Genomic DNA, 18670 nt, shown 5'->3' on the forward strand with positions numbered 1-18670 from the left:
CCACCAACTGGTAAAGAGTGTCTGCTAAACTTTTCTCCTTCTTGCATTTAGCAGCAACTCGAGCACATTGCTGCCCCCTATATGTCAGGAGGACAAATAACACCTTTTCTGTTCAAATTGCCAACCCGCCATAGTGGCGTGTGTGTTGATCAAATTCACCCGCCACTTCAAATTTTTACCCGCATTTGGCCAGTGGCGGGTGCTAATTTCCACCCTTGGTTTGGTCACTTCAGTAAAAGCCCTCAGAGTCTACGATTATTCTGGTTGGATCTCCACAACGTTTAAAGGAAGCTATCTGACATTTTGGGTTCTCCTGGTCAGCAACGTTAAGCTGTAGCCTAACTTTAGATCTCACCTGTGTGTTCATCTTTGTTCTGGTGAATTCAAGGCTGCACTTCATCTCATCTAACTGTGATCAGCTTCACCCAGTCCACCTTCGTCTCTCCGCTGTCATCAATCCATGCCCTCATTATCTGGCCTTTAGCCCTGTGGTTACCCTGCTGAATAATAGATACGAGTCAATAGCATCCAAAGTGAAATTGTCAGCCTCCAACAGAGGTTAATGCAGTAAAATATGGAGCGGAGGTACTGCGAGGTGGTAAAATCAGCAAGGACCCTGCTTCATCTGTAAACACAACAGGAAGGAACAGAGAAATGACAGAAAAACTGTTTTTGAGACCATGAAATGCTACAATTTGTCATGTTTTGGTTTAGTTACCATTTTTTATCATGCACTTAAGTGTTATTTTTCAAAATAAATGACCAAATATCTGACTTTCGTGCTAGTTTTGTCAATGTTGCGCCTTTGTAGGCTTTCAGTAATGATTAATCTAGAGGTAATAAAATCGCATTAAATCTAATGAAAGATTTATTCAGACTCTGAAAACTCTCCCCTGAATGAGAAACAGCAAAGATACGGCCATTTAGGCATCTCGCTATGATTTATCACTGAGTTGTTGCTGCATAAGGAGAGGTGATTGTTTTCAGCAATGATCCATGTTATAATAAATGTGCACCGCAGGACTTCTGTGCAACAACTTTGATTTGCCTCATCTCCCGCTTTAAAGATCCAGTCAAAAGGAACAGATTTTATCCTTAACGAGTTTTGTTTTCAGCGGCAGAATTTCAGACTATCTTTGTGTCTTAATTCAAAGCAATCATAAGTATCTGTAAGTCCCTTCGAGGCCACACGCTGAATCTCTCCATGAAGAGAGAAAACGGAGACATTTTGAAACCAATAAAGATGTATTTATGCATCATTTAATCCAGAAGAAAATGGCCAGTGCCCTGTTTGACTTTGCATTTACATCCCTTTTATTGGAGTAAAATAACACTCAGTAATTTTCTCTGCTTTCCATTTTCAGGAGATGGGCAGGTTGATTTTGAGGAGTTCATGACGATTCTTGGTCCCAAGCTTTTGTCGTCTGAAACGAGAGAAGGCTTCCTGGGCAACACAATAGACACCATCTTCTGGCAGGTAAAAGTCAGCTCTCTTCATCAGATTCCTCAGATTACAGAGTTTGAAATGAACCTGCTTAAACAGATTGCATGCTGGTGTAGATTCTCAGTCATCCAGGCCATGGTAAATTCAAAAAAGGGTTAAAAAACAAAAACAACTGGACTTCTATTCTGTAATTGAAGACGTTTCGCTTCTCATCCGAGGAGCTTTCTCAATTCAGAAATAGAGAATGTGGAGTTGAGCTTATATAAAATTGCTTGCAGATTGTTTTCACTCTCCTAACAATAGAGGCTCGTTAGGGTCCGACAAACAAAGAGTAAGACAAAAAAGGACCCTAACGAGCCTCTATTGTTAGGAGAGTGAAAACAATCTGCAAGCAATTTTATATAAGCTCAACTCCACACTCTCTATTTCTGAACTGAGAAAGCTCCTCGGATGAGAAGCGAAACGTCTTCAATTACAGAATAGAAGTCCAGTTGTTTTTGTTTTTTAACCCTTTTTTGAACTTATACAGATTCTGTGTCTGGTGCTGAAAGATGGCTGCAGTGGTGTTTCAGAAATCAACATTTGGTCTTTGGTGTTTGTCTGGTTTCGGCTCAAGCAGATTTAGGAGCTGTGAGGCTCTGAAGATGATGTGAACATCGTGAGGTTGTTCCGACCTGTTGTTAAAAATGTTTAACTGTCGGATCGTGATCGGATTAATTCAGGTCTGAAAACAGGTCTGAGCTGCCTCAGGGCACGTTGAATTGCTCATTTTCTCTCAGGCTGCCTTTGGAGGTGGTCCACATATGTTTTATAGTCTGAACACAATCTGTCCTGATCCTCGATGAAGGACGACTGAACTCAGGGGAGTTTTTACCTGCATGTCTGCTCAGATGCTGGATGATTTAAAGAGAACCAAATAATGATCCTTGATAATACTCTGAAGTTACAGATTCTTCTCCTTTTTTTTACAAGATCCTTCTCAGGATAAATGTCCATTTTGTCTGGATTTTAAAGTGGATGACAGGACATTGCATGGGACAGTTTCTCTCCGGTTAAATGTTTATTCTGATTGTTTTTGGACCCGCTGTGGTCACTGTAAACCACAGTATAATGTGCTGTGTGTGTGTCTGCATATGGTGCAGGTAAATGACAAAGTTTGGGGTCAGAGCTGCAGTCAGATCACACAAAACAGATTCGTAACAACAAATCTGAAAAGCCTCTGAGTTTGGACGATGCATTATTAATATTGCATTTAAGTTGGGACATTCAAGTGATGATTGCCAAGAAACGGACTGACTTGTCTGGACTTATGAGCCGATTATCCAACTACATGATGAAATATGTTGCACAGAGTTCTTTGTGTTTTCAGCTAAGTGTTCAAACTGTAAAACTGATTAACTAACAGCAAAACAACCAAAAATGTGGAATGAATTCAGCATCGTAGTCTGCTTATTGAACTGTCAGCATCTTTTAAAGGCCACTTGTGCACAAAGTTTTTTTTGCATTTTTGTTTCCTTTTAATGTCCTCTTTGTTCTTTTGGCGCCGAAGCTCATCAGCAGTAAACTCAGTCATCATAAAAGCAGCTTTTATTCTCTACATTCTTGACAAAGCTGCATTTGAGGAGTTTGAATTTTGCACCCAGAGGTTATAAACTTTTACTGTGCAGTAAAAAAAAGCATTATAAGAGTGTTTTTATCTAGTTATCTGAGTGTTTGGATTTAAAGTGTAACTCATCAGCGAACTCAGTTTCCACGCCTGCAGGGTTTCTGTGCTTTTTTGTTTTTTTTCAGGGCAGACCACAACCTATACATCATTTTAAAATACAACACATCACTCAACGTCTTTCAGTGAGATTGTGATCGATGAACAGGCCTTAAAAAGCTCTGAGGATCTAAAGAGACAGAGGGTGCATGAAACAAGCACGTCATGCAGTAATGAGGTCGACTCGCTTTGAGGAACTGATGGGATGAAAATGTAGAACCGGAGTTACCAAAAAACGACTAAAACTTTCTCAGCAGACTCTATTGGGGCTGGCTTTTAATGCAAATAAATAAAAATAACAACAATGATGTTTGTGAAGCCTCACAGCTGTCCAGCTTGTTATTAAGAAGTTAGCGTCTGATGCAAGATGTAGTTTCTTCTTTTAATCAAAAGTATTTCAGGGATGGGGCAGAAAAGCAGAAAAGATGCTAACGAGCAGAGAAACAGCAGAACGTTTAGTGCTGATAGTAGAACTCTTCTTGATGTAATTATCAGCTTGATTTCAGATTTTTCCTCTGGGTGGTTGATCTTATACAACATATATACATCAATCAGACCCTCCAGGTTTTCGCGATGTTGCGATCGCAACTATTAACGCAAAATCAAGCAAACCCTGCAAAATCGCAACTTTTTGCAACTTTTTGCAACTTTCCCACAACTTTAACCCAATATTTATTGTTTCTAAAGTGATTCACCACCGTTTCTGCGGTCTAGTCTCTTCTTTGTGGGTTTGTGTAGCGCGGAATACAAAATAACCCCAAATAACTCAGGAAGAAGACACGTGACGTCACTTCCTGTTAATATCAGAATGCCGGGAGCGTGCAGGAGCAGCGACCNNNNCCAGCTGCAGCTGTTTTGCACGTCCTGCAGTGTAATCATGGAACATAAACGCATCGACAAACACTTTGTGTCTGCAAAACATGTGAGGAGAGCTGCAGACCAGGGACAATCCAGAAATGCTCATGAATGTCAGTTTAGAAGCTATCAAAGTTCTTAAATAAAGCACCTTTTGAGAATGTCAGTGTTTGTTGGGAATTATCTTACAAAACTAGGAAGGATTTTTGGTTTATATATTAAAAGTTATGGTTGGTTATTGATTTTAAAAATTGCAACTTTTAGAAAAATGCACCGCGAAATCAGGCATTTTAGCTGCAACAATCACAAAAAATGCCTGTAGGTTGGTTTTAAACTGAGGTTGGTACAAACTTTCATCCCCTCTGATAAATAAATGCCTCAGGGCAGGAACTGGCAGCAAACCCCTTGTCTGATGCATGGAGCAAACCCACAGAGGACAAATATAAACTACAAGCTTTGATTTATCATGATTATTTCTCTGCGTGCCTCACAGATGATTACTTGCGTGAGATATTACAGTTTTATACCGAGTTCAGTTTGCTAATGGCCTGTGGTAGATGACTGAGTCTTTTTTCCACAAATATGTTCTGCCTTCTGTCAGTTCTCCTAAAGATCTGCTGGGATCTAAAATTAGGTTTTTGGTTTTTTTAGAGGTTGAGAAGCACTATAAATGTTTCATTTTGCATCCTAATAGCAGGTTAATCAGATTTTAGCTCAATATTTGTAAAAGTTCCTAAATTATGGTTGTTTTTGTGTTTGCTATGGTTGATTAGCTGTGGCGGCCATGTTGAACCAGATTATCTTCCAAAAGCTAACGAGTTGTAGATGAACATCCGAGGATTTCTTTCTGGGAGTTTCATTAAAATCCTCTCAGTGGTTCATGAGATATTTTGCTAACAGACAGACACAACAAAAGCTGGTAAAAGCAGAGTATTTCTGAATGTGGCTGGGTGAATATGACCAGTCACATTTGTTGTTTTTGTTGTTTTTCTCATCATCACGAGCTGCTGGTTCATGAACAAAACTTTTACTTCTGTAGCTTCATCGAGCATGTTTTAAAAAACAACAACAAATGCACTAAAGAAAAGAAACAATGTTAGAAACATAGTCAGCTTTTTTCTTTGTGGGTGTCAAAAACAGGTTTGCATCAGCACAACAAAAGTCTTTTGTTGCACTTGTTGAATGAGTGAAATCATGCAAAAAAGCAGAATGTTCAATTTAAAAAAACAAAAACAAAAAAAAACATCTAAAAGTCTATTTTAGACAACTGTGCAACACATCATGTAGAAAAACTGATGCTTTCAATATTCTGAGTCTCCATCATCTTTACGGATGTTTGAAGCTACAAAGAACTCGACTACACACTCACCGATCATTAAGTCCACCCTTTAGAACCGGGTTGAGCCCCTTTTTCCTCCAGAACTGCCTTTCTTCTTCATGGCACAGATTCAACAAGGTGTTGGCAACATTCCTCAGAGATTCTGGTCCATAATGACATGATGGCATCACGCAGGTGCTGCAGATTTCTCAGCTGGACGTCCTAAAGGTGCAGGATCAGGATGAGATCTGGTGAACGTGGAGGTTCAGTGAATCCAGGCGATGTTTTTCCAATCTTTCATTGTCCAGTTTTTGGAGAGCCTGTGTGAATTGTAGCCTCAGTTTCCTGTTCTCAGCTGCCAGGAGCGACACCCGGTGTGGTCCTCAGCTGCTGTGCCTTCAGAGATGATGTTCTGCAGACCTCGGTTGGAACGAGTTGCCTTTCAATCATCTTCAACAAGTCTGACCTCTGACATCAACGAGACCTTTTCCTCCACACACCTACCCTTTACTGCCTTTGTTTCTTTTTTTGGACCATTCTCTGTTGAGCCCAGAGGTGGTTGCAGGTGAAAATCCCAGTAGATCAACAGTTTCTGAAATACTCAGACCAACAACCACGCCACAGTCAAAGTCTCCTAAAGCCCCAGTTTGAACTTTGGCACGTCTTCACCATGTCTAAATGTGGAAATGTTCTGAGTTGCTGCCATGTGATTGGCTAATTGGCTATTTGTGTTAACAAGCAACTGAACGAGAGGTCCTAATAAAGGGTAAAAAGCAGCCATGTCTGAATGTTGGAACATTAAAAGAACAGCTTGGACGGACTGTAGTGGGTTTTTGTGCTAAAGTTTATAATTAAGCTGCTGCTTCTTGAACATCATCTGTTTTTATTTTTTAAAATGATGAAGCTGCTTTTAATTGTACATAAACTACCAACTCAGAAGTAAGATGTTACTTCTTGGTACTCCTTGGTAATATAAATATCAGAGTATAGGCAACTACTTTGGGTGCATTTAATGATTTGATTAGAGAGATTTTCAGCTCAGCAGCATCATTAATCTTTATTGAGCTTCACAAAGAGCCACTAAACACATTCGAGGTTTATGATCTGTCTTTGAAAGAATAAAAAACCCAATAAACTCTCCTGAAGGACTTGATTGACCACGGTTCGCTATAGAGTTATCAGCTGCTTTAAAGGAAACATTATTGGCTTTTCAGAAGTGTCAGAGCTGTTGTAACCTTTAGATTCATCCAGGAAGAGAAAGGTGACGGAGCATAAATCCATAAATGTCTGAAGCCTTCTGACTGATCACTTCTCATGAAGAAAAATTAAATATGCATCATTTTCCATTAAACATGAATCATGACAAACAACAACAGCATAGTGCTGATGGCATTTAGCTGGGGGGACTTTGTGTAACCTTCATAAAAATCTGTCATTATCAAAGCTTTTGACAACGTTTCCCAGGTTACATTTACTTTCCTTTGGCATTTTGTTGGATTTTATGATTAACTATTTATTTAACGCAGTCAAGCTTGTCAGAATGTGTTTGGATCAAAGCGGAGCAGGACTCGCTCTGAAGTGCGGCACAAACGGACCTTATCTGAACCCTTAAATCATCTTCCGGTTCAGCCTTTTTTGAGCCTCGCCTAAAGAAAAACACATCTCGTCCTGGCTGAGAGGTTTTCTCATTTCGGTGATATCAGGCGACGCGTCACATCCTCACCAGCTGGGGTGACGGGATAATGATTCACTCGCTGTCACACGCTCACCTTCCTACTCGGATCTGCTCTAGAAGAGTTTGTTAATGTATCTAATTATCCTCTCGGATAATTACAACCCTGTAATTGAGCAACTGCAAACATTTTTCTTTTCTGTGTTCTCCTAATCATCAGCTGCATAATTAACAAAAGATGTATTAGTGAATTTTGGGCAATAAACAGACTGATGGACTTCCCTGAAAATGTGTCCAGGCTACCATTTAGTCTGTAGTTATATAAACCTGGAATATATGGGTGTGTTTTAACACAACGCCAAGGCAGAAAGACATCAGCAAGGACCTTGGGAAGGGTCAAAGGTCATCTGGAGAAAGATTGTTCACAAGTGGACGTCAACATTTAAGACAGCTGTCAATCTTCCCAGGAGTGGATGTCCCAGCAAATTCACCCCAAAGGTTAGACTGTGCAATACTCAAAGAAACGAGCTCCGCCTCAGAGTCTCCAGGCCTCAGTTAGGTTAAAGGACAAAGGTTAAAGGTCATGGCAGGACAGCTGGAGAAAGACTGGCTTGTTTGGGAAATAAAAAGCCACGTCTCTCTAAAAGGAACATGGCAGTTTGAATTAAGTTTGTAAAATAATTCATCTGAATGAACAATGTCCTTCAGACAGATGAAGCCAAAGTGTAGACGTTTACTCAAAATCACAATTTAACTTTATTTATCCGCTTCAAACCCAAGCGTAACTCGAAGTGGTTAACAAAACAAGATAAAATTAGGCATGACTATAAAACAAAAATAATAAAATGCATAAAAACGAGAACATGGCTATAAAAATAACAATTTCTTGAAAAAAATAAACTAAGGAAAAAAATCGTATGAGTACATGATATAAACCATTAAAACAAGTAACACAAAGGCAAACTGATAACTGACTGCGGTGAGTGATTAACTATAATTAGCTTCTTTAAATACGTTTTTAGCTTGATTTTAAAGGCAGAGAGGCTGTGAGTACAAAACAAAACAAAAACAAGAGGGGGGGAGAAAAAAGGAAATTATACTACAATATTTAGAGAAAGAAATAAGATGTGCATGTAACTGACAAGTCTGTTTCTGTTAATAATGCAAAAACAGTTATTTTTCTTTAATTGTGTTTTCCTATGTCATCTATTTTCAAGTTGTGTTGGTCTCCAGTTGCCTGACAGCAATGTGTAAAATATAAAAAGGGAGTTGTCATAATGAAACCTGTCATATTGACAGTACAACAGCAGTACTCTGTAATTATTGTAACCATATGCAATCAAACAAAACGGCAGAGAGGTTTATGATTCCAGAGACAGAAAACCAAAAGCTCTGTTGTTAGAAATCATTAGAAGAGCTAAATCCCAGCAGCTCATTGGGAGAAAACCAAACATCAAATATCAGCACAAACAGCTCCTCCCAGCTGTCAGCACGGCGGTGGAGGGCTGATGGTTTGGGCTGATTCTGGAGTCATCTGTCCGACCAAACAGGACAATGATCCCAAACACAGCAGCTAATCTACAACAGAACGGTCCAGAACCAGAACCTCAACCTGAGCTGAAGCAACGCTGGAAAGAAGAGTGGGCCGATTGGTGCAACGAAGATAGAGTTAAACGACCTTAAAAATATGAAAACAATCATTCTAACGAGTCTTCAGATCATCAGAGGACGGACACCCCTGACGAGATGGTTAGAAGATCAGGGACCTTTCCAAGCAGGCAGCTGAAATTTATTTTAGCCTCATTACTGGTCTGCAATCAGTACCGACCCAAAACTCCAAAACATGAAGATCCTAACCTTCCAGAACAAGTCTGGCAGCAGAAACGTCTGATTAGGTTTACCTCTCTGACAGAACAGCATGAGTGAGCTTATTTTAGAGCTGTTTACACTATAATCACTCTGTGTGCTGAACGCCCACAATGAATATGGAAAAAGGAGCCATTATGGAGCTACAGATCTGGATTTATAACGTCTGGCTCATAAGTGGCTCGGCTACTTAGAATAGTTTTATTTTTTCTTTCTTTCGGAAAGTAATAAAAATCTTACATTTCCATAACTTCAGATTTATTTATTTATTACCCATTACATAATGCTTTAACAATAACTATATTCAGTAAACAAGTAAATGAATATATCACTATAATAATGTGAAAGCTGTTTCAACTTTTAACAATCTAATTACTTCCGTAAACTTTGTGCTATTTTGATTTTTTACAGATTAGAAAACATTTGGCTCCTTCAGGAGATGGGTCCTATGACTTCGTTTTTATAACTTTTATATTTTTCAAAGTGTTTAACATTTTTTATTACAATTATTTCCCTGTTAGAAATACATTAAGATCTCTTCAGTTCCTTCAAAATTATTATTCTTTAAAATCTGCTTCAGCAAACTGGGTTTATTTCCATTTGATGCTATATTTAGCATTTAGCTACTGTTTTGCTACTTTCTGTTTGTGTTTTTGTATTTTAATGATTCATTCCCGCATTTTATTACTCCATGTTTTGTTGTTTTTAGGTGACTGGTGATTTTCTGACATTTGGCTCAGATTTAAAGCCAAACATTTTAGCAGAATTTAAATCTCGGTTTTGTCTGCAGCATTGATGGTTGTTTTAAGTAACGTTAGGCTCATGCACACGTTTGGGAATGATTCTTGGCTACTACCACTCTGGTTTTTACTTCAATATGACTAGTTATAGATGCTTATCCAACAATTACTTTCTGAAAGTTTCAGTGAAATCCATTTAGTGCTTCGTGAGATATTTTGCTAACAGACACATGCACTAACTCAAGTAAAAACATCTTCACCCACTCATCATAAAATGAAGGATTTTGTCCCTAATCCTACAGCCTGATGTCCTCCAGGTGTCTTTAGTGTCTTTCTGATCAGGACTGACATGTTTATATTTTATAAAAAGCATTTTTGGACAGAAAGCAGGAATATAAAAGTGCTTTAATCATTTTTAAAGTTTGCATTCAGTCTCACAGGCAGGCTGTATTTCATTATATTTCTGCTTTCTTCATGTCTGTTTCAACAACTTTAACTTCTTCATTCCCTATTAAAAATATTCTAAATAAAACTTTCGCTGAAAATAAACTTTTATATCCGTGAAACTCTTTTTCATTTGAGGTTTTTGACATTTAGACAAACTGCGGCCCTCTTAATGAAGACTTTCACCCTAAATCGTGCTCATTAATCTTCTCCTTATCGGCTCTTTGGGCTGGGGCACATTTTAGAATAGATTTTGACTTTGAAACAACTCATCTATGATGAATAATACATCAGCCGCATCGATTTCCTGTGAAAACAGGTGAAAGTCTAACCTTTTATCTGCTCCTTCCAGAGAAATCCTAAAAGTCATCTGAACACGATTTGTGTCATAAACGCTCCAAAAAAATTATGTTTTATGCCTAAAATAAGTAAAAAGAATGACTATTAATTCATAAAGATGTTGAATTCTTATTTTACTCTTCAAATAGAGCTCATGCTGTTTAGGTCAGAGAAACCCAAGATCTGTTTCTCAGGTTCTGCAGGAAAAGGTGGGATGCTCCCTCTGGGTCGGGGGTGGGTCTCTGCTCCATGAGGAGGACTTCAGGGGGGTGGGAGTCTGGTTCCTGAGTGATGATGGGACGGAGCTGGAGATAACGGATCAACAGTTAGGAGCCTCGACTGCAGTAATGAGGGAGTTGCTCCGGTTCATCGTGGGGAAGGAATGGCTGAACCTAAAGGCAAAGCTCTCTGTGTTCCAGCCCTCACCTACGGGCATGATGTGGATTTTTCAATTCAATTAAAAAATACTTTAATAATCCCAAAGGGAAATTAAATGTTGTTGTAGCTCATAATCCTGGTTTTGTTAAAGAGTTGATTACTGTAGGCAGGAAGGGTCTCTTGTAGCGGTCTGTCCCGATGTGTCCTCAACGAGCCCCACCAGGTGAGCCTCGCTGGCTTCCTGTGGAGCCATGATGGCTGAGCTCTGGAAGCTCAGGTTGGTTTTGATGTCCTGGGCGATCTCCTGGACCAGGTGCTGGAAGGGCAGCTTCTGGATGAGCAGCTCGGTGGACTTCTGGTAGTGGTGGATCTCCCTGAGAGCCATGGTCCTGATCCTGTAGAGGTGAGGTTTCTTCACTCGGCTGGTGGCCGGGGCGCTCCAGTGGGCGGCTTTGGTGGCGAGCTGCTTCCTGGGAGCTTTACCTCCGGTGGATTTACGGGCGGTCTGCTTGGTTCTGGCCATGACTGGACTTCAGGGTTCTTCATGTTCAACACTGAAGAGTAAAAGATGTTAATCAGCTGCTCCTAATTGTGAAAAAAAACCCACCTTGTTGTTATGGTTACGCATCATAACAAGATGTCCAAAAGTAAAAGATTACAGTGAAAAATCCTTGTAGCTGCACAGCATCCGATACCAGAGGAAATAATCTTTCAAAAAAGTGATTTAGAAGTAGAAAAAGGAGGAATTAAAGTTTTCAAAAGCAATATCTCAGAATGAGTCTAACAGAGCTGCTCCAACATGCAGCCACCTTGAGCGGCGCAGTTCTAGAATTCTAGAATTTCGTGACTGAAAGAAGATGATCCTGGCTTCAAGCGACTGAAACCAGTTTCCTCCGTAGGGTGGCCGGGCTCAGCCTTACAGATGAGATGAGGAGCTCCTTCACCTGGGAGGGAGCTCGGGGTAAAACAGGCAGCTGAGGGGGTTTGGACATCTGATTAGGTTTGTTTGGGCTCTGGGAGGAGACCCTGCTGTGTGTAATAACACTGATAAATGCACAGCAAATAATTCCTTTCTAGTTTTTTTTTTTTGTTTTAAAATTATTTTCATGTGGCTTAACCAAAATCTTACTTTCCAGCAGGCTAAATATGTTACTTACGGAGGGTTTTTTCAGGCTTGCTGCTTGCATCATTATTGACACTGAAAGTTTCCCAACCTTTCATGTCAAACTGCTGATACTGAAGTAAAAATATCAGCTAAAGAAATGCTGACTATCAGTTCCTGCACCCTGCAGGTATTCTGAGGAGAGCCTGCACCTCTCTAACAAGCAGATGCTGGATGTTTGATGGATTCAAGGCCATGCAGGATGCAAACACACCCTAACTGTGTTAATGGGCCTGCTGAGGAGGCAGAGAGGGAGGGAAATCATATTTCCCTTCTGCCAGACGTGGCCTTGATTAGCGCCGAAGGTGGCCCGGAGACGTGACGTCATCGACAGCTAATCAATGCAGACGCTCACGTCCTCCCCTCGCCTCCATCGTTCCCCTCCTTCAGTCTGATCTGCTCCTCTTCACATTCCAGCTCAGAGGTTGGGAGGGGAATTATGGACGATTATCGAGGCGCAAATGACACCATTTGTCTCCATCTCGCCAAGCTTTACTGCGCTGCCATGCCAAGAAGAGCAGAAGAAGAGCACCGTGTTGATCTTGTGCCAGAATCATCTTCTTCTGGTCTTTTATTCTCAAAGTAAGACACAACAGGATGTCCTCTACATGATATTTGTCTCTAGCAAAGGGCCAGAATATGTATATTTAAATTCCCTTTTAGTGGCAGCCATGCTGAGTTTTTCAGGCCTGTACTGAGGCAGCAGCGGGAAGAACCCAAGGACCAGATGAGGGAATTAAAATGAGTTACCGTAGATGCTCGTAAAGTTGTGCTAAAATTAATTAAGCTGCTTTCGTCCATGTTGTAAATGACTTTTCAGCAAAAGCAGCATGTCGGATGGAAGTTTCCTTTTTGCCTTCTTGTGTTCTTAAATCGTGAAACAAAGGAAAAGAGCCTGTTTTAACGCGTTGAGACCGCGTTGAGACGTCGCTCTGCCGTAGCTCCTTTATTTACATTTTTTTAATTTCCATTCAGCATGAGCGTCACTTCCTGTCTGAGGCTACGGAAGCCTGAAAGGTTGGCAAAGTCACTCGAATCAAATTCTGAGAAACAAACAAAACTAAATAAAAACATAAAATGTGTTTCAAACTTAGAATAATAAATTCAAATTCTATTTTACTATAAATGAAGCTTTCACTGCATTTATTTTAGCTCAATATCTGTAAAGCTGACTGAATTAATGCCATTTTTGTGTTGTCGACTCCAAAGGTCCGTCAGTTGCAGATGTACGTCTAATTATTACTTTCTGAGAGTTTCAATAAAACCTGTCCACAGGTTCGTGAGATATTTCGCTGACAGGCAGTCAAACAGTTAACGGAAGCATTTTACAAACACATCTGTCAGCACTTGAAGTATAAGTTGGGGATGACTCAGCTAATGCCACCATCTAGGTTAAAAAAAAAAGACAAGCATTAAAAACTTGGAGCAGAACTGTCAGTCTGTGGTAAGGACTCTTACCTGTGGGGAATATTACTGCAGTTAGCTGGACTGATAAGCAACATTTAAGGACCGGGGTCGGTGCCGTCTGAGGCTCTTCGTCCGAAGAAGAAGAGCTCATTGATAGTTTGCTGTCCTCCTGATGTTCCATGCAGCTTTAACTGCATGTGAGTCAGCCCGGCTACCTCGGTGATTCACATCGTTACAGAGCTTTCTCATCCAGACCGCGGCTCTGAGAGCGATCAGCGACACGTTACTGTATCCTTAAATTCTGTTTCCTCCAATCAGAGCGGCGACATCACAGGTGAACGGCGAGGGTGTCTGAGCAGCTAAAACAGACCGAGGTTCATAATTTCACAGCGTCGTTTGGTCCATTCAGGCTTTGTTCCTCATCCATCGCGTTAAAATCTACAGTGATTTATGAGCATTTCTTCAGGTTATTGATGTTCGACTGCGCGGCTGAAATGATTTACTCAAAAAACGGAGCAAAAATCTTGATTTGACAACTTCATTTGAGGGGTTTGAAGAAACTGTTTACTGTATTTAAAATTTGGATATTTGCTGAAGATGTTAAGGAATAAGAAGTCTCTGTGATCCCTGATGTTTTTGATGTTTAACGTCTCATTTCTAGATTTTTACAAACAGAGTAAACTGAGTTTTAAGATGAGGAGAAGATATGGGGCAATAAAACTGCCAATATCAGGAATAAATCTAACAATGTAAACCTGTAGGTGATTAGTCAGACCCTCTAGGATTTCACAATGTTGCGATCGCAACTATTATCCCAAAATCAAGCAAACCCCGCGAAATCACAACTTTTTGCAAATCTGCCCAAAACACCGCAACTTTCCTGCAATTTTAACCCAATAGTTATTGTTTCTAAAGTGATTCGCCACCGTTTCTGCGGTCTAGTCTCTTCTTTGTGGGTTTGTGTAGCATGAAATACAAAATAACCCCAAATAACTCAGGAAGAAGACACGTGACGTCACTTCCTGTTAACATCAGAATGCCGGGAGCGTGCAGGAGCAGCGNCCCCCAAAGATTTCAGCAAACCAGTTTCCTCCCCAGCTGCAGCTGTTTTGCACGTCCTGCAGTGTAATCATGGAACATAAACGCATCGACAAACACTTTGTGTCTGCAAAACGTGAGGAGAGCTGCAGACCAGGGACGATCCAGAAATGGTCATGAATGTCAGTTTAGAAGCTATCAAAGTTCTCAGATAAAGCACCTTTTGAGAATGTCAATGTTTGTTGGTAATTATCTTACAAAACTAGGAAGGATTTTTGGTTTATATATGAAAAGTTAAGGTTGTTTATTAATTTTAGTAAAAAAAAATCGCAACTTTTAGGAAAATGCCCCGCGAAATCAGGCATTTTAACCGCAACCATTACAAAAAATGCCTGCGAAATTCTGGAGGGACTGATTAGTTTGGGGCTCATTAAGCTCGTTGGTATGCCAGTTTGTACATGTTCTCTCATGACACTCTCTGGAAACAACTGCCTTTATTTCCATAATAAAGCGAAAAATCCCCAACAGAACAGTAAAAAGGGAAGAAATAAATTTACTCTGAATGGAAACAAGTCTGGATTTAAAAAAAGAACTTCCACAGATCCTGTCAGGGATGACTCTGTTACTACCACACAATATTTTACATCTATCTGTGGAATCAGCTGCCATGTTTGGGTTTTGATTAGCTGTGGCGGCCATCTTAAATCAGGTTCAAAAGGTAATCATTTGTTGGTTCAGATCCAGTGATTTACTTTGAGTGTTTGATTAAAATCTGTCAGTGGTTCATGATATTTTGGTTACTTTGGCACAAAAACAGGCGTTTACATGGTTGCCCAGTGTTTTTATGTTAGTATTTAATAATTAATTTACATGTTTTTTTTTAATTTCCTTATTTTTGGCATTTTTAGTCTTCCACAAAGGCAGAACATTCAGATCTGAATGCAGGTGAGTTTAATTAAACTGTGCTGAATATTTCCAAAGTTTCTTTTCTTTTAATAATTATGAGTTTATAGAGCATTGTAATGAAAATTATGAAAAAGAGAAAACACACAAAGACACAAATAATCTCCAACTACACGTTGAGTTCATTGCTGTTGTCTAATAACAATCAAAGTTACGTTTAGTTGTTTCCAAGTTTAAATCAAATCTAATTTTTAAGTTTATTCAGTTACCTGGATTGTCCCTTTCTACTTTTCTTTCATATCTTTGTCTCACTCGTCCTTCCTCTTGTCTCGTTTTCCCTTCATTGATTTTCAGTGATGGTCAGGAATGAATGTGGTATTTATAGATCCACTGAGTCCTGGTCCGGGACCCTCAGGGACCTCCAGTCCAGGTTAACGGCACTGACTCTTCTTGATTAATCAATTTACCAGTAATTGGTTATTGATAACTCGCTCTGTAGTTTCAGGTAATTCACTGTCTGTCCTTATTTTCCCCACATTACCTCTGAGTTAAGTCTCTCACGGCACTCACATCTCATGAAAACTGAACACAAAGTTACTGAAACTCTTCTTCCCTGAATGATTCAGACTGTTCCGTAACTGATGCATTTTTTCTGAACTTTGAGTCAAAGAACGTCAAAATAAACTTGAGTTCCTTCTGTTTTTGTCTTCAGTAACTAGACTGATCCGTTCAGGGGTCGTTTTCAGGAGGTTTTGTCAGTAAAAATGTAACTCGAGGTAATTTTCATTAATGCCTTTTGTGGCAGACGTTTCTGTCACTTCAGACTCTCCTGTGGCTGCTTCCAGATATGAGCACCAATCCATTTTCTTATTAGTTGTTGCCCCCATGGTGCGTGTTATGTTTCCTTCTTTCCCTAAATTAATCTTCTGCCTGTTGACGGCCGGCTGATGCCCGGGTAATGGAGACATAAATTTCTCCAGAATGCTGCGGGCTTTTGAAGCGGAACAGAAAGGCTGTTTTAAAGCTCAGATCGATGAAGGCTGTGAGCGTTCGTTTTAACGAGGGGGGGGACGCGCTCGTGTTGGACCTGTGTGCCTCCGACAGCATCAAGCTCGTCCATCTAACAGAGAAAAATAAAAACGGAATTTATCACCTGAATCGAGGTAAATTACCGTGAACATCCGTGTTTTGTCTTGCTGTAAAACCTGCAGAAGTATGATAAACTGTGAGTTCTGATCCGTGTTCCTGGGTGATAAAACTTTGCACGACTAGATGAGAGTCAGTCCGAGTGACTCTGCATCAATCCAGTGTCAGTGAAAGAAGAAACTATAGATATTGAGAAAAGCTTAGAAAATAAACAGTACTTCCATAATGGGTACTTACCAGAGACATACAAGGTATGCACCGGGTACTTATTGGGTTCGTACCAGGAAGTTATGAGCTACCTGCCAGAAACGTGAGGGAAATTACTAGGAAATTATGGGGTACTTACAGAGTACCTATGAGGACCGGGCTGCATTATAAAGGGGATTGTTATTTTGTACTTACAGGGTACAAAAGATGTATGTACCTCCATAGGTACCAAGTATGCAACCCTACTAATAAAACTAGCATTCCTTGAAGGAATGCATTTTGCTCACCACCTTGCATGTCATTTTCAAGTAAAGTTGTGATGTGATCAGTTAGCCCTCTGAGTATGTGTTAGGAATGACTCTCTGCTACCATCAGACCAAATTTTAGCTCCGTGTCTGTAAAAATGACTGAATTATAGTTAACTGTGGTGATTCAGGTGAATTCCTAAGGTTATGACCCTGAAGATGTACATTCAACAATTACTTTCTGAGAGTTTTATTAACATCTGTCAAGTGGTTCATGGAATATTTTGCTAACAGACACACAGTGTTACATTATCGCCTCCCTTTCATGGCGGCGGGCAATAATAGAACAGACAACACAATAATGGGGAGAAACTTGTGGCAGAGAGCTTTAAAAGGTGGATGCCCACGAGGAAAACTGGGCAGATGTTTGTTTACACAAACAGCTGTTCTCATGCTGTGTTCTCGTGTCCCAACAAACTGCTGTCGGTGCCATTTTCTCCTGTTTTTATCCAACTCAGACAACTAGAGACAAGCAAACATCATCCAGGAGATCATCACCAGATTATCTAATAACATCAGTTTAACTCTCAGCTCTGTCAGGACCTGGAGGCCATGATCAGAAAAACCACTGCTTGTGTTTAATATTCCAGCTTTATTCAGTGTTTTATGTACAATCTCTGTTAGACTAGTTTGAAACTTTGGTGTGCAATATTCATTTTCATTTAAACTTCCTTTGGTTCTGCTTTTATGAAGATTGAGGGTTTTCCGCAGCTTGTAAATAAAAACTGGACTGATGTGGAACTATTATTTTTTTGTAAAACCGTTCACTCACTGTCCAGATCAGAGCGACAGCAGCTTGAATATGTTACAAATTCAAAGCTGCTGTTTTAATATTTTGAAGACGTTATGATAGGAAAATGCTGGAGGAGATGAGATTCTGTAATGTGAAGAATAAATAACCAAAGCTCCTGGCAATATGTCATATTCAGAGGAAAGATGTACAAAAGTGATGTGTTTTTTAGTTGCTGCCCAGCCTGAATGTAAAAGTCTGCTGAAGAATTAAAACATCTTTAATAAAAAACTGAGGGATTCTTGCTCACTGTCTGACAGAACCTAAAGATATGAACTATCTAATGTTTCAACAAGTCAGTTCATCAAAAAAAAGAAAAATCAGCATTATTTCTGTCATGTAGACACCTTTCATCTCAGAGCAGTGCAGGTACACAGACATAATTATCCTTCTTTAACCTCCGACGCCGGGGGGATTCCTTGTCTCGTTCTTTGTGCTTCAGACTTTTCTGACAGCTTCAGAAGTCTTGCCAAGTGTCTGTATACATCTGTTTAATCCTGCAGGCTTTTAATGGTAATTTAAAAACTTTTTTTTTAAACTTGCAACAGTGAGGGATTTCTTTGCCTTTCTTTGCTGTCAGACCTGTTCAAAATGGTTCTTTCTAACCCAGGATCAGGGCCGTAGCTCCCACTGAGGACCCCGAGGTCCGGACCTCAGTGTTTCTCTGCTGTGTAGATTATAAAAACCTGAATCCAAACAAGGCTTTTGAACGGCGTGGTTCTCTGCGTAGCTCCACCAGTTTCCTGTAGGAGGTGCTGCAACTGTGTGCAGCTGCAGCCAAACTCAATGTCTACGAAGAAGAGCGCAGCTTTGCTACCTTACTGCTAAAATAAAGACCAGAAGAAGAAGAGCGCCACTTACAGTGAAACACAACCGAGGTAACTCGCTGAAAAT

At 40.0% G+C, this 18670-nt stretch overlaps 1 protein-coding gene across 2 annotated transcripts in view; it reads left to right on the top strand.

The window, feature by feature from the left end:
• Positions 1-18670, top strand: part of caln1 (calneuron 1) — a 54185-nt gene that overhangs the window by 23109 nt on the left and 12406 nt on the right. For both annotated transcript variants that reach the window (XM_017437149.3, XM_017437147.3), the window contains exon 4: positions 1365-1477. In XM_017437149.3, coding sequence (XP_017292638.1) covers positions 1365-1477 — 113 coding nt within the window. The remainder of the gene's footprint in view (positions 1-1364; positions 1478-18670) is intronic.

Source organism: Kryptolebias marmoratus, linkage group LG2 (assembly GCF_001649575.2).
Source record: "Kryptolebias marmoratus isolate JLee-2015 linkage group LG2, ASM164957v2, whole genome shotgun sequence".
Taxonomy (NCBI): Eukaryota; Metazoa; Chordata; class Actinopteri; order Cyprinodontiformes; family Rivulidae; genus Kryptolebias; species Kryptolebias marmoratus.